The sequence below is a fragment of the Camelus bactrianus genome, chromosome 1 (genome assembly GCF_048773025.1).
Source record: "Camelus bactrianus isolate YW-2024 breed Bactrian camel chromosome 1, ASM4877302v1, whole genome shotgun sequence".
In the NCBI taxonomy this organism is placed as follows: Eukaryota; Metazoa; Chordata; class Mammalia; order Artiodactyla; family Camelidae; genus Camelus; species Camelus bactrianus.
This window is the reverse complement of record NC_133539.1, coordinates 84,510,296-84,531,229: the sequence shown is the minus strand read 5'-3', so window position 1 is coordinate 84,531,229 and position 20,934 is coordinate 84,510,296. Positions and strand designations below refer to the sequence as shown.

General features: G+C 35.8%; 1 protein-coding gene across 1 annotated transcript in view; it reads right to left on the bottom strand.

Moving 5' to 3' along the window:
- The window catches only part of ZBBX (zinc finger B-box domain containing), a 103,449-nt gene that overhangs the window by 43,694 nt on the left and 38,821 nt on the right, over positions 1–20,934 (bottom strand). Inside the window, exons 8-9 of the mRNA XM_010952070.3 lie at positions 5,958–6,116; positions 888–1,062 (exon numbers count right to left, since the gene is read on the bottom strand). Of these exons, the coding sequence (XP_010950372.2) occupies positions 888–1,062; positions 5,958–6,116 (334 nt within the window). The remainder of the gene's footprint in view (positions 1–887; positions 1,063–5,957; positions 6,117–20,934) is intronic.

Genomic DNA, 20,934 nt, shown 5'->3' with positions numbered 1-20,934 from the left:
ATTTGAAAGAGAGAACATTATTTAGTAAAAGAATCAAATTCTAATTGGGAAGAAGGTGTGTGATATCTTGACATTTAAAATTATACTATGTTACAAAAGAGGAATAATCAGGAGAGTTCCTTCATTGGAAAAAAAATGAAATAAAAATCATAAATTAGATACTGTCAACTAAGTTATATGATTTAAATTTATTATCTAACATTTTATTTTTAACTAATGTTTTATTTTTAATGAAAAGCAACTGGAAATCTCAACAAGATCCTGAGTAATAAAATTAATAAATTGAATACTTTTGAAAGTATGATTTTCCTCAAGAGATACCGGGAACCTTAAGGCAAAGATACTGTACACTTCAGTCATCTGAATCTTCAATGCCTAAAGTACAGGTGTGAAAATCATCAAGGAAAAATAAAAAGAAATATTTCTTCAAAAAGAAAGAGAAACAAAAGACAAATAATTATCCCCCTGAGCTTCACAGCAGTCCTTGAAATGTATTTCTCAAGACGTATTAATATATTTTTACTTCCCTCTCATAGATCCTCCTGTTTTATGTGTTGTAATTATAGTTCAGTGAAGGAATAGTTGTTCTAGCAAAAATTTTCTGCTAGGAAAGGAGAAGACGAAAGCATTTCTCTCTTCACCTGACAGCCTGAATTTACATAGGAAACAAAGGCAAAATATCCCCAATGCCCAATGTAGGGTTCCATGATTATTTAACCACTAACCAATGGTCAGACAGTGACTACTCTTTTGAAGAGTTATATCAAACTGCTATCACAATGTTAATAGTTTTTGAACACTTCACTTATACTCACAGAATATAGAGAATGGAGAAAAAAATTCAGCTTTATTTTAAAGCATTATTTAAAAAAGAAAAAAGGCTGTACCTGGTTTTGCTTCATGTGAGTTCTGTTTCTCATCGTCATCCTGATGTCCGGTTCTCCGTTGATTTAAAATTTCCTGAAAGGATTGGGCAGAAGCTTCCTCATCAGAGAGCTCCTCACACAAGAGCCAATCTCTTGGATTTGTACATTCTTCTTTTTTTGTTGTTGAAGCGTCTACCTAAACCAATTACAAATGTATCTAAGTGTACTTCGCTAGATTTCCTATATCTTAAAACACAAGTAGCATTAATTATTGAGCAGTGTGAATCACACATTATTTTTTAACTTAGAATAGAATGTTTTTAAGTTCTATTTATGTGCTTTACTGATTTCTTTAAAACTCCATAGGCAGTTCTAAATGGTCTCTTCAGAAATTATTAAAACTAGAGCCTGGAGGACTGAAGACTTATCATTATGTTATTCCCTCAGTCTTTTCCCTGGAAAGCAGTGATAGCCTTGTATCTAATCCTCCTGTTTCTCTAATCTTGTGCTCCCTGAAGCCGCCCCACAGCAGAAAGAGCAGTTTCTTAAAATGTAAATCTGATCATGTCACTCCTCTGCTCAAAACCCTCCAAAGATTCTCTGTGAAACCCTCGGTTCCTTCAAGGACTTGCAAGGCCGTACACAGCCTTGTATTCCCCTGTCTTTTACTTCACTTCCTTCAATTCCCCTCTTCATCCACCTGCTCCAGCCAAACTTATAGTCTGGTAGTTCTGGGAACCTGCCAAGCACATGCTACTCGAGGACCTTGCATTAACTATACCCGCTGCCTGGAATGATACTTTGCCGTATCTTCTTCACACAGCCATTCCACTCATTTCATTAGGTCTCGGCTCAAATGTCACCTACTCAGAGAGTAGGTGATTGATTACCTTACTGGTGACCCTAAGAATACAGCCCCTGCATCCCCCACTTTCCAAACCCTTATCTGCTTTATTTTCCTCCCAACAACTTATCTCCATGTGAATTTACTCTATATGTTTATTTATTGCCTGTCTCTCCCCATTAAAATGTAATGAGATCAGGAATTTTGTGTGCCCTCAGTGCCAAGAGCAGTGCCTGGCACAAAGCAGGTGCTCATTAAAAGTCAAGTGAATGAATGACAAACTAATTAATGCATATGAAATATTGCATGCTTCTCAGTGTAATGATGGGGGAAAGGATAAATTCAGTACAAAATATAGATACACTGTGAACACACAGAATAAAATAAAGGTAGGATGTGGCAGTTAGTTATCCGGTGAATCAGAGAAAATAGCTAAATTAGGAAACTAAAGCAAAATAAGTTCCACACCAATGCTGAATTATCAAATGTGGCTACCTACACTGATCGAACTGCTAAATCTCCATTGTGTATCTTCTAAACACAAGAGTCGATGTCCAGCCTTTAATTGCAAAATAAACAGGCAGATTGTTAGAGAACAATTGAGAGAAGGTCACACAACATTTCAATATAAACAGAAAGCATCCGGGGACCGGAGGAGACTATGCTAGCCCTTGACCACAGAAATATAATGAGTCCACAATAGAAACAGATGTAAGAAGCAGATATTTAACTTAGATAAACAAGAATCCTATGGGCAAAAAGCAGGAGGAACAGCATTTTAGAGAGAGGGAAGGGAACATGTGTTAAGATGTGGAGCACAGTGGCATGGAACTGTACATAGTTCATTTCATTACAGCAAAAATTGGGATATTAGAAAAAATAAAGAGTGGAAAGACAAGGGCAGATGATAAAGGATCTTGCCTGCAATCCAGAGGAAATTACACATAAACATACTGGAAACGTAAAGCTACTTTAGAGTCCCACACAGAAGTGTGGGAAAGAAAGAAATTAGGGAATAGTGAATTCGGATGCAAGGAAACCAATGAAAATTTACATCCATTTGTCAATATCTGTCCACATTACAAATGCGTGATCCTCTTCACCTAGGAATTTCAGGACTTTATCGTATGTATATACTTAAACATAAATGCAAAACATTACTTTTCAAAATTATCCTTTATACTACAGTTTATACTGGCAAAAGATTGAAACAGTGTAACTCTTGATCAGTGGAAAAGAGGTATTTTTAAGTCACTTCATAGCCCAAAAATAGAGTATTTTACAGCACCTGTATAGAATGAGAAAGTGGTAGAATATACAAAAAACAAAATTGTATTGTTAACTGTAATAAAAAGCATGTTTGCAGAGCAGTATGCAACATATTAATATTTGTATTAAGAAACACATTCAAAGTTAGAATTAACTTCTAGAAGGGATGAGAATGAAATGCACTTTTCACTTCATAAAACTTTTGCACTTTAAGAAAAGGCTAATTTCAGTATTCAAAATAGTAATAAGAATATAAGTGACCAAAAATTCAAGAGAGTTTTTAGATGGTTTTTAGATGAGACATGGTAACTGACTGGATGTGCAATGGAGGCAGAGGAAGGACCATAGAAAGTGTCTGTTCTTGCTGGCCTGGAAAGCTAAAGAAGAGGCTGCCACCAACAGTAACATCTATAGGTTTTGGAAAAAGGGTAATGCATTTATTTTGGAAATACTGAGTCTCAGAAGCATGTGGGAAGGTACTTACAGATATTCAGTAACCAAATATGTGAGAGTGAGTGTGTGTGTGTGTGTGTGTGTGTGTGTGTGTGTGTGTGTGTGTATGCTGTACTAATGAAGAAGAACTGAAAATTCAGTGCTTCATACAAAATGGGTTAAGTATTCTGGTGATTTCAGCAGCTCTTCAGGGCAGCTCCCTTCCAAGCAATGAATCAAAGATATAAGATGTTTGCATTTTACAGCTACGCCTTTAGGATACTTGGCTTCCACACAGCGGTGATTGGATAGGAAAAAGCCAGAGGACTGTACGTTGGCTCTTAAATGTTTCAGCCCAGAACTGTCATATGTCACTTCCACTCAGAGCCCAACATGATCCTGTCTGCTTCTACAAGGCCTAGGAAATTTGAAGGAGCACATGGAATCCAATGTTGTACATCCATTAACCCTCTAGGCCACATGATAACCCTGCAAGGCATGTTTTAATACCCCCACTTTCCAGAGGAGAAAACAGAGGATTGAAAGTCTAAGTAAATTGCCTGATGTTACAAAACTGCAAGAAAACCAGAGTCGGATTTCAAAAGCAGGTTTCAGTCTCTAATGTGGAAGCTCTTTCGTGAACTGCAGCCCTTTCCAAGGATATCCATTGTCTTGAATCCATAAGAAAAGTCCTGAGACAAATATCAGGCTTTAGCATCATTTTGACTCTTCTGGGCACTCTAATTGCTTGGTGATTCAATTAAAAATCAGATTCTTTGGCCCTAACCTAGATGTAAAAAAATCAAAATTTGAATGGCAGAGCAGGAATACAGATTTTTAACAAACGCATGCCTATTGCAGTTGGAGAACCACTGCCCTTCAGCACAGACGACTCCCAAGCAGCTGAGATGGTCCCTTTCAGCGTGTGCACTGTGCACAGCGGGGGGCACTCCTCAGCGTGGGCAGCAGTGATGCCCAGCCAAGAACGCTCACCGGAACAACTGAGCCGTTGTTAAAGCCACACACGTCGGGACCCACCCCGTTATGTGTGCATCTCTAATGTTTCTCCAGTTGATTCTAACGTCCTCTCCTGGATGAAACTGCTGAATTAATGGTTTTTAAGTTAAGACAAGAACTGGAGGGTCTGTACAGCATACACAGTTACCAATGGGGACAAGAGGCAGCGTTTATTGTAGGGATTGAAAGCACAGGCAAAGGAGCGCACTCTAGAGCTTTCCAGTGCAGCCAATTACTTAACTCCCCTCTGCCTTCCTCACCTGTTAAATAAGGTATTGATAATGCAGAACTTATATGGTTGCTGTGATTATTGGATAAGATAAAGCAATTAAAGGACAAAGCACAATGCCTAGCATAAGGTGTTTAATAAATGTTAGCTGCTGATTTATCACTATTTCTGCTGTAAGATAAATTAGATAAATCGGCAAGTATGAAGGAGAAACCCTTAAAACCACCTCTTCTGGGGAGTGATTAAAAGCAGGTAGTTTGGAGTCACATGGTCTGCGTTCAAATCTAAGCCCCACTAGCAATGACACCTTGGGCAATCTATACAAACTGCACTCTGCCACTATCTTCTCCCCTGAAAAAAAGAAATGATTTTCAAAAGGCTAAAAAAGAGAGAATACACATGAAATATGTAGGATGGTGTCTGGCACACAGCTGGTCCTTAGTACGGTATTAGTCTAACAATAAGGCTGTAATTCACTCAGTGATTCTTCACAAGCATCGTTGGCAGGTCTACCAGCAAAATTCATGCCAGCAGGCTAACCCCCCTGGACAGCTCAGGCACAGTTCCTCTGCTGTAAAGCGGTCCTGCTGACACAGAGCACACCTTCTTGTACATCCCATGAGCATGGGTTTCAAACTCAACAGACTGAATTTCAAGTTTGACTCTGTCACAAAGCAACAAGCCCTGTAACTCTGGCCAAGCTACGATTTCTGAAAGACCACGGAAAGGTGAGCAGCATCTAAAAGAATAAGGATTATTACAAGGATCAAAATTTGAGGAATTTTGTTTCTTGCTAAAGAATCAACACAAGTCCTTTATTAAAATACAGACGTGAGCTGATGAAAGCTTATCTGGCACGCCGCAGGATCAGTAACCAAGCTGAACGACCACCACATTGTGGTATAAATCTGATTTTAGATAACTGAAATCCCCTGCCACCTAAAACACTTGGCAAAGGTTTATATTTTTAACCTCGCAGAGAACCTGATTAATATAAAATTATTATATTTCATTGTGGGGGTTTTTTTCTGTTTCTCCCAAATATTCATTTCCTGATGTGGTGAAAATGCCTGGAAAGCAATATGGTCAAAGGACCATTCATCAAAAAACCAGTAACCAGTGAAATCAAAGCAATCTCTTTAAAAGGATTTTTACTGTGTTTGATTAATTTTAAAAATCATATTAAACAACAAAGTGATTAAATCATCTTCAAAACTCTGCAGCTCTAGTTAAGTACATGACTGACAGTCTCCATGCTCATGTATGACAGAAAATGTCTCCCATATTTTCCTCAGCTTACCTCAGAGCTGCTCCACTGCAGAAGAGGAGATTTGGGTTTATTTTTACTTTTACTAATCTCTTTTGTAGAACGAGTCTCTCCTTTGGGTTCATCTGGATTAACTTCCTTTATAAACCGATGGGCAACATCCAATACATTGGATAATATTTGAGACTTTGCCTATTAAAGAAAAAAAAACCAGGAATAAAAAGCCTTATGTTGTCAGCCTAAGCAATTTAGATACATCAAAACATATTTGCGTCATCCTATGACTGGTAAAATTCAACGCACTTTATTTAATATTTAAAACTACAAATTGCTGTTTAAATCAAACAGTAGAATAGTGAAAGCTGCCATCTACTGAGGGGCTAGTTTGAGCTCAGACTATCCTAAGTATCTTAAAAACATGGCATTTAATCCTCAAGTCAACTCTAAAGCATATTTTTAATCTCTGTTTTAGGGATACAGAAACAAAAGCTGTGAGGGTTTAAATAACTTGTCCTTGGTCACATGGTGAGTGGGTGGCAGAGCTGGGAAGTGACCCCAGGTGTGTATAATTCTAATGACTCATAGCCTTTCCACTATATAGACCCCAAATAGATAGATGTGCTATTTTGTGCACATCATGGATAAAGAACTAAATATAGCTAATCTAGTGGGAGCCTGAATAAGCAGTAATGAATATTTTCTTGGTGATAAAGCATCTTTAGAAAGTATTAACTATTCAAAAGTGCACATCAGGAAGTGCCCCTACCTGTGGTTCCCCAGCAAGCTCCAGGTCGTTCCTCTTGTCATGCCTTTGCTCATGAGCTTCACTTACCAGGAAGGCCCTCCCTCCTCTGTGACCTTTGCCTGGCGACTGACCTCGCCTTCTGGATTCACCGCAAATTACTCCCACCTTTCCCTGCGCTCCTCCCCAAACTGAGCGAGGTGCCCATCCTCTGTACCCACTTCTTACCCCAAGGGGATCGCTAACAGCCCACACAATATTGATTTTACATCATCTTTTGATGTCCATCTATCCCACCATATCATGAAATCTCACAGAAGGAAACAATCATGTCTTAAATCTTTGATGGCTACCACAGTGCCTGGCAAATAGCACACAGCAAAATAACATAAAAATACAGTGTTGGGAAATTGAGTAAAACTAACTTCTCTTTTCTGATTTCAAAAGACCTTTTTACTTGGCATAAAAAAATGCCTTGTAAATCTGTTTTGTTTGTCCAGGGTGGATGCAGTTTTTAAATGTTTCGAAGTAGCTGTTTCCATCTTCTTTGTTTAAAAAAAGAGAAAAAAGCTTAATCATGGAGGCCTGACGTGACAGAAGCAAACCAGGCGGGAGTTATCACCACTCCTCATCTCCTCCCTGTTGTATGTGCACTGAGGAGCTGGTAAAGACGAAATGAAGGTCTAAGTTGCAGATAAAAAATTAAATTAAATTAAAAAGAAGGTGCTGGGGGAGGGAGAGAAATAATGGCAGAAATAAAATTAAGTGGAAAAAAGATTTTTAAAAACCTTATTAAGTGCCTTCAGAGTGGCTGGAAAAGAGCAGGCAAATCTCAGGAAGGCCCTGTTTTCTGAGGGATCTCCTATCAGCAGTAACCCTGGTTTGCCCAAGGTCTGTAGGATTCTGGATCCCATCTGAGCTTGAGCCAAACTCCAGAGGTCTGATGCAGGAAAAATGGGTGCATTTCATTGTTCACAAATTACACCTGAATAAAGTTGATTTATCAAGAAAATAAAAAGGAAATTAGGCCAATGGTAATGCTTCATTTTTCCCCAGAAAAATGCATTTTAACAAAATTTTTTTCAGTCATAGTAATCCAATCTAAGCCTAAGTTTAAATTACCTAGAATAAAGTACTGTAGATTTCAAAAGTGGTTAAAATTTCTAGTTTATATTTTATATTTTTTAAATATCAAAAAATATTAATTTTATATAAAATTATCAAATGGGGTTATCATTCAAATATATATATTTAAATAACACAAAACAAAGAGTATTCCTGTCCTAATATGAATCTTGCTATCAATGTTTCAATTTTTATAACATCTTTAGGTAGCATATTAAAAGACTGAAATCATCAATAAAAATGATTTTATTCTCAAATTAAATTTACTGCTAAAAAATAAGATAAATACCATGAATGACTTATAAACTGAAATCCTATACCTAAATGTCTTAAAATTCTGTTAACTCAATATAAGTAAAATGCCAATAAATGTGAATTTTCTTTCCCTCATCTTACATTTAAATATTACTTTTCTTGGTTGTAAGAGTATATATGTATACTCTATTTTTCTCATTCTTAAAACAATCATGCAAAGACAGAGAACAGATATTATAAGCTCCACTATTTAGCCAAGAAAATCCAAGTTCATAAAGCTTTGCTCAAAGCCAAGCGGATACAAAATGTTGGGGCTTGAGTTAGAATCAAGGTCTTTCTTTCCCAGGCTAATCTCCTTCCCTACTGAATTACGTTAACATAGAAAATGGGTCTTACTTTTGATTTTTTGAAACTTAAAATTATTAAATTCTCTCTAAATGTCCCTTCCATTTAAAAGAAAAAGAAAACTACATACATCATGAAATGATTAACACAATAAGTTTAATGAACATCCATCATCTCATATAGATATGAGAAAAGAAACAGAAAAAAAAATTTCTCCTTATGATGAGAACTCTTAGGACTGACTCTCTTTTATATACAACATACAGCAGTGTTAATTATATATACAATTGCTTGTACAGAGATCAGACTGTTGAGTTTTGTTCTTAATTCATTGTGCGTATTTATTTTCATGTTGGATCAAGCACAAGAAAATTAAAGGGAGGAACAGAGATTCTCCTTTCACTTATCTTATTTACATATTGCAGGGGAGAGGTGAGTTAGATGGCAACATGAACTTTGAAAAAACAAAGCTTTTGAACAAAGTTTAAAATATTCTATAAGAGTAGAATTACAGAACAAACTCAAGCCATCTATCTCCTAAGAGGTGTAAGGTTTAACAGAATCATTAATATTAGAAATTCACCAAAGTACTATATAAATGGTTTTTATAATGCTTAGAAGTCCCTAGCTATGTGAAAAATACATCACACATATGTTATTTTTAACAACTTTAATTCTTCCAATGAGTATGGAATCTCTTTCCATTTTTTGTGTGTCTTCTTCAGTTTTTTTCAAAAATATCTTACTAGTTTTCAATGTACAGGTCTTTTACCTCCTTGGTTAAATTTATCCCTAGTTATTTCACTCTTTTTGTTGCAAGGGTAAAAGAATTGTTTCCTTAATTTCTCTCTGTTGGTTTGTTGTTAGTGTACAGAAACACAACCTTTTTTCAATACTGCTTGCAAATTTACAGTATTCATTTATTATTTCTGATAGTCTTTCAGTGAAGTCTTTAGGGTTTTCTATAAATAAAATTATCTACAAATAGTGACATTTTTACTTCTTCCTTTCCACTTTAGGTGTCTTTTATTTCTTTTTCTTATCTAATTGCTCCGACTAGGACTTTCAGTAGTACCTTAAGTAAGAGTAGTATGAGGGGGCATCCTTGTCTTGTTCCTCATCTTAGAGGGATAAGCTTTCAGGTTTCCATCATTGAGTATGATGTCAGCTGTGAGTCTGTCACATATGGCCTTTATTATGTTCAAGTATATTACTTGTATACTCATTTTATTGAGAGTTTTTATCACAAATGATGTAGAATATTATCAAATGCTTTTCCTGCATCTATTGAGATGATTATTTGATTTTTAATCTTCTTTTGTTAATGTAATACATCATGTTGATTGATTTGTGGGTGTTGAATCATTTTTGCATCTGTGGAATAAATCCCACTTGATCATTGTGTATGACCCTTTTAATGTATCGTTGTATTTGGTTTGTTAATACTTTGTCAAGGATTTCTGCATCTATGTTCATCAGAGATATTGGCCCGTAATTTTACCTTTTTGTGTTGCCCTTGTCTGGTTTTTGGTACCAAGGTAGCGTTGGCACTGTATAATAAGTATTCACTCCTCTTGAATTTTTTGGAAGAGTTTGAGGACAGGTATAAAATCTTCTTTGAATGTTTGATAGAATTCACTTGTGAAGCTGTCCAGGCCTGGACTTCTGATTTTTGGAAGGTTTTTGATTACTGTTCCAATATTCTTAGTAAAGATTGGTCTATTCAGATTTTCTATTTCTTCATGATTCAGTCTTGGAAGGTTGTCTGATTCTAAGAATTTGTCTATTTCTTCTAGGTTGTCCTATTGTTGGAGGATAGCTGTTCATACTATTTTCTCATAATCCTTTGCATTTCTGTACTATCCATTGTAATTTCTAGTCTTTTGTTTCTGACTTTACTCATCTGAGCCTTCTCTCTTTTTTTCTTAGTGAATCTAGATAAACATGTGTCAAGTTTTTATCTTTTCAAAGAACAAGCTCCAAGTTTCATTGATCTTTCCTACTGCCTAAAGTCTCTATTTTCATCCTGATGTTTATTATTTCCTAATTTTTACTGATTTTGGGCTTCATTTGTTCTTTATTTTTCCTAGTTCCTTTAGGTGTAAGATTAGAATGTTTATTTGAGAATCGTTTTGTTTCTTCAGGTAGGCTTGTAATGCTGCAAACGTGTCTTACAGGACCACTTTTGCTGCATCCTATAGATTTCAGTAGGTCATACTTTCATTTTTATTTGTCTTCAGTTTTTAAAAACTTTCTCCTTTGATTCTTCGCTGACCTAATAGTTGTTCAGTAGCAAGTTGTTTACTCTCCACTCATTTGTGATTTTTCCAGTTTTCTTCTTGTAGTTGATTTCTAGTTTCATACTACTGTCATCAGAAAAGATGCTTGATATGATTTCAATCTTCTTAAATGTATTCAGGTTTGTTTTGTGCCCAAACATATGATCTATCCCTGAGAAAGTTCTATGTGCATTTGAGAAGAATATGCACTCTGCTGCATTTGGATGAAATGTTCTGTACAAATCCACCCAATCTGTCTGGTCTAATGTTTCATTTAGGGTTGCTGTTTTCTTGACTTTCTATCTGGTTGACTTTCCATTGATGTAAGTAGGGTGTTAAAGTTTCCTTCTTGTAACTATTATTGACTTGTTGCCAATTTCTCCCTTTGGGTCTGTTAATAATTGTTTTATATATTTTGGTGCTTCTACGTTAGATGTACATATATTAGTAAATGTTTCTTCTTAATGAATTGTCCCCTTTATCATTTATATAATGTCCATATTGGTCTCTTGTTACCTTTTTTTGGCTTGAAGTTGATTTTGTCCTTGTATGTGTTTGCTCACAATCACTTTCTTTTGGCTGCCATTTGCTTGGAGTATCATCTTCCATCCCTTCATTTTAAGCCTGTGTTTGTTTTTAGCGCTGAGATAAGTCTCCTGGAGACAGCAAATAATTTGTCCTTGTCTTTTAATCCACCTAGCCACTCTGTCTCTTTTGATTGGTGAATTCAATCCATTTATATTAGGGTCATTACTGAGAGATGAGGACTTAGTACTGATGTTTTCTCTTTTGTTTTCTGGTTGCTCTATATCTCCATTGTTTCTTTTTCCTTGTGTTTCTGTCTGCCATTTTACTTTGGTAGTTTTCTATGATGTTTTTCACGGTTTCCTCTTGTTTTATGTTTTATGACTCTGCTCTAGATTTATTGTTGTGGTTACCATGAAGTTTATATAAAAGTCTCAGATAAAATTGTCCTTTTTCTGCTAATAGCATATTATCTTCATTTGCCTATTCAGATTCCATTCTTTTCCTCTTCCCCTTTATGTTTTTGTTGTCTCAAAATATCCATTTTTATGTTGTGAGTTTGTAACCAATTTGCCTATTCAGATTCCATTCTTTTCCTCTTCCCCTTTATGTTTTTGTTGTCTCAAAATATCCATTTTTATATTGTGAGTTTGTAACCAAACTGAAGCTACTACAGTTATTTTTACTGCTTTTTCCCCTTTAATCTCTATGCTATAATAAATGCCAGTTGCAGTTTTCTGATCCTGATTATTATTTTACTCAAAGTTTTATATACCTTTGCCTTCTCATTTCAGGTAGAAGAACTCCTTTAACATTTTTTGTAAGGCAGGTCTAATGGTGATAAATTTCCTCAGCTTTGTTTGTCTGGGAAAGCTTTTATTTCTCCTTCATATGTGAAAAGTAACTTTTCTGGATAAAGTATTCTTGGCTGACAGTATTTTTCTTTCAATATTTTGAGTATGTTATTCTACTCTGTCCTGGCCTACATCTGCTGAGAAATCTGCTGATATTCTGATGCAGGTTCCTATGTAGGTTACCATCATTTTTACCCCTGGTAGCCTTAAAAATTCTTTATCATTGACTCTTGATGATTCTAATATAATGTGTCTTGGAAAAGGTCTTTTGGACTGAGGTAATTAGGTGTTCTCTTTGCTTCATGGACTTGTATCTCCAGATCATTCTCCAGATTTGGGAAGTTTTCAGCTATTATTTCTTAAAATAAACTCTGTGCTCCCTTCTCCCCTCTTCTCCTTCTGAGATACCCATTATCCTTATGCTCCCCTTCCTAATGGAGTCGGGCAGTTCTCATAGAATTTCTTCCTTTAAAAAAAAAACCTTAGTTCTCTTTCCTCTTCTACCTGAAACATTTCTTTATTTATATCTTTGAGCTCACTGATCCTCTTTCCTATATGGTCTCTACCTCCAGTGCTTTCTAATGCATTCTTCATCTCATTGAGATCTTTGGCTCTAGAATTTGTTTGTTCTGTTTTTAGAGTTTTAGTTTTGTTAAAATACTTCATCTGTTCATTAATTTTATTCTTGAGTTCATCGAACTCCTTTTCTGAGTTTCCTTGTAACTCACTGAGTTTCCTCACGACAACTATTTTGAATTCTCTATCAGTTAGATTGTATTATTCAATACCTTTAAGTCTGATTTCTAGATGATTGTCAGTTTCTTTTTGTGATACAGTGTTATGGTTTTTCATGATGTTTGATGAGTTGCTCCTTTGTCAGTGCATTTGAAGTAATAAACAACTTTCTTATTTATATAAAGTTGTTTTTAAATTTAGATTCTAATAATTAAAGGCCTCGTTATTCGAGGCCTTTCTTTTGTTTTTCAGTAGGTGGTACTACAGCACAAGCTTCTGGTTTCTCATACCTGAACTGCCTCTGGCTACATTTGAGAATGGGTGTCCTCAGCACCTAAGCTGTCAGTGTTTGGAACTCCGGTTTTGCTGCTGCCTTGCTGCTGCCAGTGTCACTGCTATCACTAGCATCGCCACTGGGGGAGCCAGGGTAGCAGGAGTCATGACACATTGCTGCATCTGGGGTTGCCAAGTTCAAGGGTGCCACTGCCACGGGTTCAGGGGCCAGAATCACAGGCACCCATCATGGCTGGAAGGACCAGGACTGTGGGTCCTTGCCACCACCGCTGTCTGGTTTCCTGTGGCCATGGGTGCCACTGCAGTTGGGTGTCTGGAGTTATGTGCTCTGCCTCCCCGACTGCTACTGGGTTCTCCAGGGCTGTGGGCTCACCCACTATGGCCAGAGGGCTGGGGTCATGGGCACCACCTCCACTGTTACATCAATTCCACCTTCTCTTTGTGTCCCAGTCCATTCACCTTCAGATGTACAGATGTGTGGAACTCTCTGGCATCCTGGTGTGTTGGGTAGGGGAAGCTTTGTTACAGATGTTTGTTATGGATGTTCGTTATGGATGTTTTACTAGGTGTTATGGATGGGAGTTATGGATGTTTTACTAGTTGTAGACTGAGGGAGAGAGACAAAGGGAGCATCTGGTCCTACCACGATGCTGACATCACTCCAAGAGCAAATTGTTTAATCCTTCTGAGAGGAAGTTTTCTTCCTCATCTAACCACAGCAGATATAGATAGATAGATAGATAGATAGATAGATAGATAGACAGACAGACAGATAGATAGATATAAAAATAGACAGATATAGATATAGATTTTTTTCTGTGTGCTTTTGACTCTCAGCTTATATCGATGCTAGAATTTTGCTCTTCATGTGTGATCCATATATCAGCAGTATCACTATCATCTGAAAATGTGCTAAAAATACAAAATCTTAGGTCCCACTCAGACTTACTGAATCAAAATTTGCAGTTTTAGATATAATTTGAATGAACATTAAGGTTTGAGAACCATTGTGTTAGAACACTTATCAGTCAGTTGTATTACAGTTGTTTGAATATATCTGTCTTCTCTCTTGTGATGATGAATTCCTTGATTCCCTGAGAGAGGGGACCATATCTTATTCTGCCCTGTATACCAAGTATACTTTATATATCTACATATACATATAATATCATCTTCTTTCAATTATCCTCCCTGCAGCCCCATCCTTCACATTTTGCAGCTAGAACATTGTTTGATGCTGATTAGGTACTTAAGAAATGTTGGCTGAATTTAATTTAATTGATTTAACTAAGATAAAAATGAGTAAAATTTCCATTTGAACATTCCTTCTTTATACCCAAGCTATTTGAGTCAATGTCAACACAGGCAAAATCAATGGCACTATTAATAATAGCACAAAAGGGCAAATCATTTACCTTTCTCTAAGGCTAAATGTTTGTACCTGTAAAGTAAAGATAATCTCTACCTTGCAGGGCTATTGTGAAGAATACATATCTTTTATGAAAAACACCTAGCAGAGTGATGACAGAAAATAGTGCATTCAAATGATTGCTATCATTTTATCTAGATCACAATAGTATACTATTTCTATGCAAATAAGAGAAATAGTCTAAATATCTGGAAAACAGAATTCCTACCAAATTCAATGGACTTCTGACTATGGTACAATGAAGAGGTCAGTAAAATACTCTGTTGCCATAAAACAATGTCAAATAATAAATTGTTAAAAACTATTTCAGGGCTCTGGAAATCAACCAAAAGCAAACAAGAAACATTTATTCAAGAAGAAATACTCTGAAATTCGTGAAGAACAACAAGAGAGTATGGATAGGGCTGCTCCTTTCTTAAATGTCCCTTCCCAAGTTTGTCAATATTACTAAAGTGACTGGCCTTGCTGAACAGGGAGTATGTTTGATTCCCAGTGGAGAGCAAAATCTTGGAGTTGCACTGGCATTATCAATGAACTAGAAAATTTGGTTATAAATGAATGAGGAAAAACTACAGCTCTGACAGACTGAGGTTTTGGCCCCAGTGGGGATGAGTAGTGGACCACCCAAACACCTAAATGGATGATTCTGAAAATGAGGGCTATATAAGAGCTGATTAAAAAATGAAAATCACACACACACACAACAAATAGGAATTCTTGAGTATGACATATATAAGCTAACAATAGATTTGAAATGAAGGAAAGAAGATTCCAGGAACTTGAAGGCAGACCAAGATAGATCATCTAATTTGAAAAGCAAAATGTAAAAGTTTTTTAAAATATGAACAAAGCCTTAGAGACTTATGGGATGGCATAACCATCCAATATATATTTAGTGGAAGTATCAGAGGGAAAGAAATGGGCATAGAAATATGAAGAAATAATGGGCCCAAACTTCTCATATTTGATGAAAATTATTACTTCAAACGTCCCAAGAAGCTCAACAAGCCCCAAGAAAGATAAACACAAGGAGATCCATACCAAGACATATCATAATCAATCTACAAAAAGCCAAAGACAAGCAGAAAAACATGAAAAGAACAAGAGAAAAAGGATTCATCACACATAAGTGTGCATCAGTATGAATAACAAGCTGACTTTACATCTGAAAAAAATAATCCAGTAGTTCCATTTCTGGGTGTATACCCAAAATAATTGAAAGCAGGGTCTCAAAGAGATATTTTCATACCCATGTTCATAGCAGCATTTTTCACAATGGCCAAGAGGTAGAAACAATGCAAGTGTCCATCAGTGGACGACTGGATAAACAAAATGTGGTATATGCATACAGTGAAATATTCTTTAACCTTAAAAAAGAAGGAAACTGACATGCCACAACATAGATTAACCCTGAGAAAAATATGCTAAATGGAATAAGCCAGTTACCAAAAGACAAATGCTGTATGACCACACTTACATTAGGTACCTAGAGTACTCAGATTCATAGAAACAAAGTACATTGTTGTTCAATGGTATGAAGTTTCAGTTTTGCAAGATAAAAAAGTTCTGGAGATAGACTGTAGAAAAATGTGAACATACCAAACCACACACTTAATAATGATTCAGATGGTAGAATTTATGTCATGTATATTTTACCACAATTAAAAAAAATTGAATGTATATGGAATGTAGAGGAACTAAAATAGCCAAAATAATTTTAAACAGAAGAACAAAATTGGAGAATCTTTACCAACTGATCTCAAAATTTCTTACAAAGCTACAGTAATCAAGACAATGTAGTATTGGCATAAAGCTAGGTACACAGAGCAAAAGAACGGAATGTGGAGACCGGGAGTAAGACCTTATGTTCAAATGATTTTTAACAAAGATGTCAAAGCAATTCAGTGGGAAATAATGGTCTTTTTAACAAATAGCGCTGGGACAATTAGATGGCCACATGCATAAATATGAACTGACAGACACATACCTCACACCATATACAAAATAAAATGTATCACAGACCTAAATTCAAGGGCTAAAACTATACATTTTATAAAAGAAAATATAGGGGAAATCTTTAGGACTTTGGATCAGGCAAAATTTTTAAAGATGACACTTAAAACATGATCCATAGAAGAAATAAGTGATATATCAAAGCTTTGTCAGAACAAAATTGTCCTGAGAATGTGATGCATTCTATATCAAAATCCCATCAGGTTTTGTGTTTGTTTAGGAGGTTTTTGGTAGTCATTGACAATCTTATCCTAAAATTGATCATCTTATTCTAAAACGTATATGCAAATGTAAAAGACCTAGAATTTGAACTTTAAAATTTGCTTTAAAAATAAAGTCTTTTTTCAAAATATCTGCAAATCATATATCTGATAAAAAGACACATCCAGCATACATAAAGAACTCTTAAACATCAATAACACAAAGACAAATAACCCAGTTTTAAAATGGTCAAAAGATATGAATAAATATTTCACAAAAGATATATAAAAGGTTAACAAGCAAATGAAAAGGTGTGCAACATCATTCAACTAGAGAAATGCAAATTGGAACCACACTGACATAGCATTACACACATAGCAAAACAACTCTAATGCAAAGGAATGACAGTACCAAGCTTGGGCAAAAATGTGGAGAAGATGAAACCCTCTTATGTTGCTGGTGAGAAATGTAAAATGATACAGACACTTTGGAAGTGTCTTGAATAGTTTCTTGAATAGTTAACAAAACTTGGGACTCAACAATTCCACTACAAGATATGTACAGGAGAGCAATAAAATTATAAGTCTGCAAAAAAACACCTGTACATGAATATTCATAGTATCATTATTCTAACAGCCAAAAGTCTAAACAATCATTATGTCCATCAATTGATGACTAAATAAACAAAATATGACATATTCATACAACAGAATATTATTCAGCATTAAAAAGGAATGAACTACTACAAAGAACATGAAACACTGGAAGGACCTCAGAAACCTTAAGTGAAAAGAACTCAGACACAAAAGACTGCATATGAATGATTCCATTTTTATGAAATTTCTAGAAAAGAAATCTATAGCAACAGAGAACAGACCAGTGGTTGCCCAGGGCTAGAAGTGGGAACAAGGGTTGACTGCAAAAAAGCACCAGGAAAATTTTGGTTCTAAAACTCAGTTGTGGTGACTACTGCACAGGTTTGTAAATTTAATTGAATTGTATAGTTACAATGTGAATTTCAGAGTATGTAAATGAAACCTCAATAAAAGAAATTTGGACTGAAAAATAAGTCAGTAGGCAAGTAGCTTCCTGCATCACTTGGCTGACTGCAGCAGAGACTTGTATTAGGGGGAATGTTCAGTTTCTAGTAATGTCCCCTTCCATCGTAATTTCTCCCTGACCCACAACAGAGCTCATCCTCACCAGCCCCACCACGGAAGACATAATTTCTCAATATACTTCTACCCTCTAGGCCACAGGTCATAGGACAAGTGAGCTCACGAGGATTTAATTTGGAATCAAGAAAGCAACATTTGGTCTGTCACTGATCCTCTGTTATGTATCTTCATAATTTGCCAATTACAAGAAAAAAAAATAAAGTAGACACATAGAAAAAAATAATAAAAGTGGAAGAAGGAGTCTTCCTGGGCTCTCGACAATGTCTAATTTCTGTTCCTGGGTTCTTACCAAGACTCAGCTACAACAGCCCTACTGCCATACAATGAGACATCTGCATGGCCTTCAATAACAAGAAAAAATTCTTTTTGCTCAAGCTAGCATAAAGAGACCCAACTTATACAAAGATCAGTGCTTCCCATCTAGGGCAAGGAGACTGAAAATAGGGGAAGTGTTTTGGGTCTTCACAATCACTGGACAGCATTACCGACATTTAATGGGTGATAACCAGGCTTAACGAATATTCCAAAGTGGGATGAATGGTACAGCTCAAGAAGAAAAGGTCCTTCTCACACTCAAGAGATACCCACTGAGGAACAGTAACACAGACCTAGCCTTAAATTAACCACATTAACAACATTTTTTAAAATTACAGAAACCTAGTAAAAATAAATCATAATGCCACCACACTAAAAAGGAAGAAATAGAGGCTCCTTGCAATTTATGAATTGTACCCTTTACAGGGGTGACCACCATCAACACTTTGGCATATATCCCTGCAGCTTTTTGTCTCTGCTTAGAAGGACACATCTAGATTTGCAACACAAAACATATGAACTAAATAATAAAACAACTGTCACTTTGAGAAATAAGTAGCCAATGACCAAGAATGTAAAGGTTTTGTTTTTATAAAACATTTAAAATAGATAACTATGAATAATAGTTAACAGTATCATAACATGATATGGAATCTATTAATAAGATATTCTCCAATTTCAAAACTCAAATATCTTCTAAACATGAAAATTGACATATAGCAGTACTAATGGGTTGTAACAGGAGGCGGAGGGGACTGAAATTGAATAAAATTACCTGTACAACTTCTCCACATGCTGAAAATGTTTAAAAAATCAAACCAAAACAGCCTTCAGGGCACAGAGTAAATCATATATCTCACTGCAGGATGGAAGCTTAAACTAAAGCCAAAAACCGTGATTTACTGCCAGCATTTCTAGATTCCCTACATCCTTCACTCCACTGCATGATAGTAGGATTTCATCTGGTTACTGTTCTAAACTCTCACCTGAACTTTTTTTTTTCTCCCTAGAATGATATTATCTTTCAAATTACACTCTGGAAGAATTCATCACTCTGACAATGTATCATTAATCAAAGTAAAGACGGTTGATATTTTATAGCATTTTAGAACGGATGCACCTTATAGAAGTTAAGGTCCAAGAGTAAAAGCTTTAGTTTAGTTAGAAAAATGATAGACTTTATGGTAGTGTCAGTGCTTCAAAACTCTAACTGCCTTCATCACCCCAAATCCCGGTATCCAGCAATACATATTAATGATCATGTTGATATAGCCATGCCTCCTTATGCCAGAAGTTCCAGCTCAAAGAAGTTCACACATAACTTAGACCTCTGTTACTTTGTAAGTTTGGTGGGGGGAAATGCTGAATGTCTCTTTTCATGGTGCTAATTTTCACTGATTTTCCAGCTGCAAAATTTTAGAAGAGATTTATGGCAACCCACAGCCTTGTATTAAAAAGTGAAAATTCTAATTTCTGAAGAAGAGTTCTGTTATTTCATTTGTTTTTGCTAGGCAAAGAGACAACTGAGGTAAGGATGTACATATACACAGAAAAAATGGTTACTCATACACAGAACTGATTGTTGAACTCTGCTGGGCTCATATAGCACTTAATTATAAAACTCATTTCAGGAAGGTCAAATTATGCCCTAACGGAACTTTTTGAAAATGAATATATACGTATATACGTAGGGCTTTTTGGCGTGGTTTTTCAGAAAACACTTTACTTCCATACTGAGAATATTTTCCCAAGTGCAGTTTGTTCTGATTTCCTTGATGTGAATTACCTCATATGCAGTTGGTAAACAGAGGAATGATGTCAGTATAGCTGTGGAGTTTAATTGATTCTTAAGTTTTTCTTTTCCAGCACATTACTGTTTTGAGGCAATCGAGGGCAAGCTATCTCACAATTAAAGCCAAAATCTTAGTAATATACGAAAACCTTAGGAAAAAAGCTGAAAATCTATTTTTAAAAAAAAAAAAAAAAAACCTCCCCACAGTGCAAATAAGACTATTTTAACAGTCTTAACAACCATACATTTCACTAAGTTAAGCTACCTGGAAAAAATGTGAATGCAGGTAAAGAAGTTACAAAGAAGCTTTCTCTGATTTAAAACAATGGATTAATAAAAGAAGCAACAGTTTGATTCAGAGTTTTCATCTTGACAAAAGTGATCTCATTAAAAGTGAATTGCTTCCAGGACCTACATCACAGAGAAGGAAGCCCAGGTCCTCAAGGTACATGTGTTAGCGGTTTTATAAGGATGGGTAACTGCTTTTGTTAGGGCTCTGATTACAAGACGCCACAGGATCTGAGTGGCCTTCCTCTAACCCTAATTTTTCCTGAAGCCCTGTTAGTTAAGTATGGGATTGTCCAGAATGGGAAGTTTTTCAAAAATCATATACTGTGTTATGATAGTAACATATGTACACTGAAAAATTATGCTTTAATTTATAGTAAAGTAAACTTTTTATTAAAAATCATCAAAATATTCGCTCTAGATTTATTTATCCGAAGAAGCCTCCACAGATGATTTTGCTAGCATATTTCTATTTATAGTTGCATTAAACATGGTGCACGATGATAGTACAAGGATCCTGTTATCTAAAACTGACAATAGCAAATCATTTGAATCTCGTGTGGAGCGACATAGAAAAGAAAGAATACTAACACGACACCAAGCAGATACATTTCGCAAATTATCATGTATCTGTGACAAG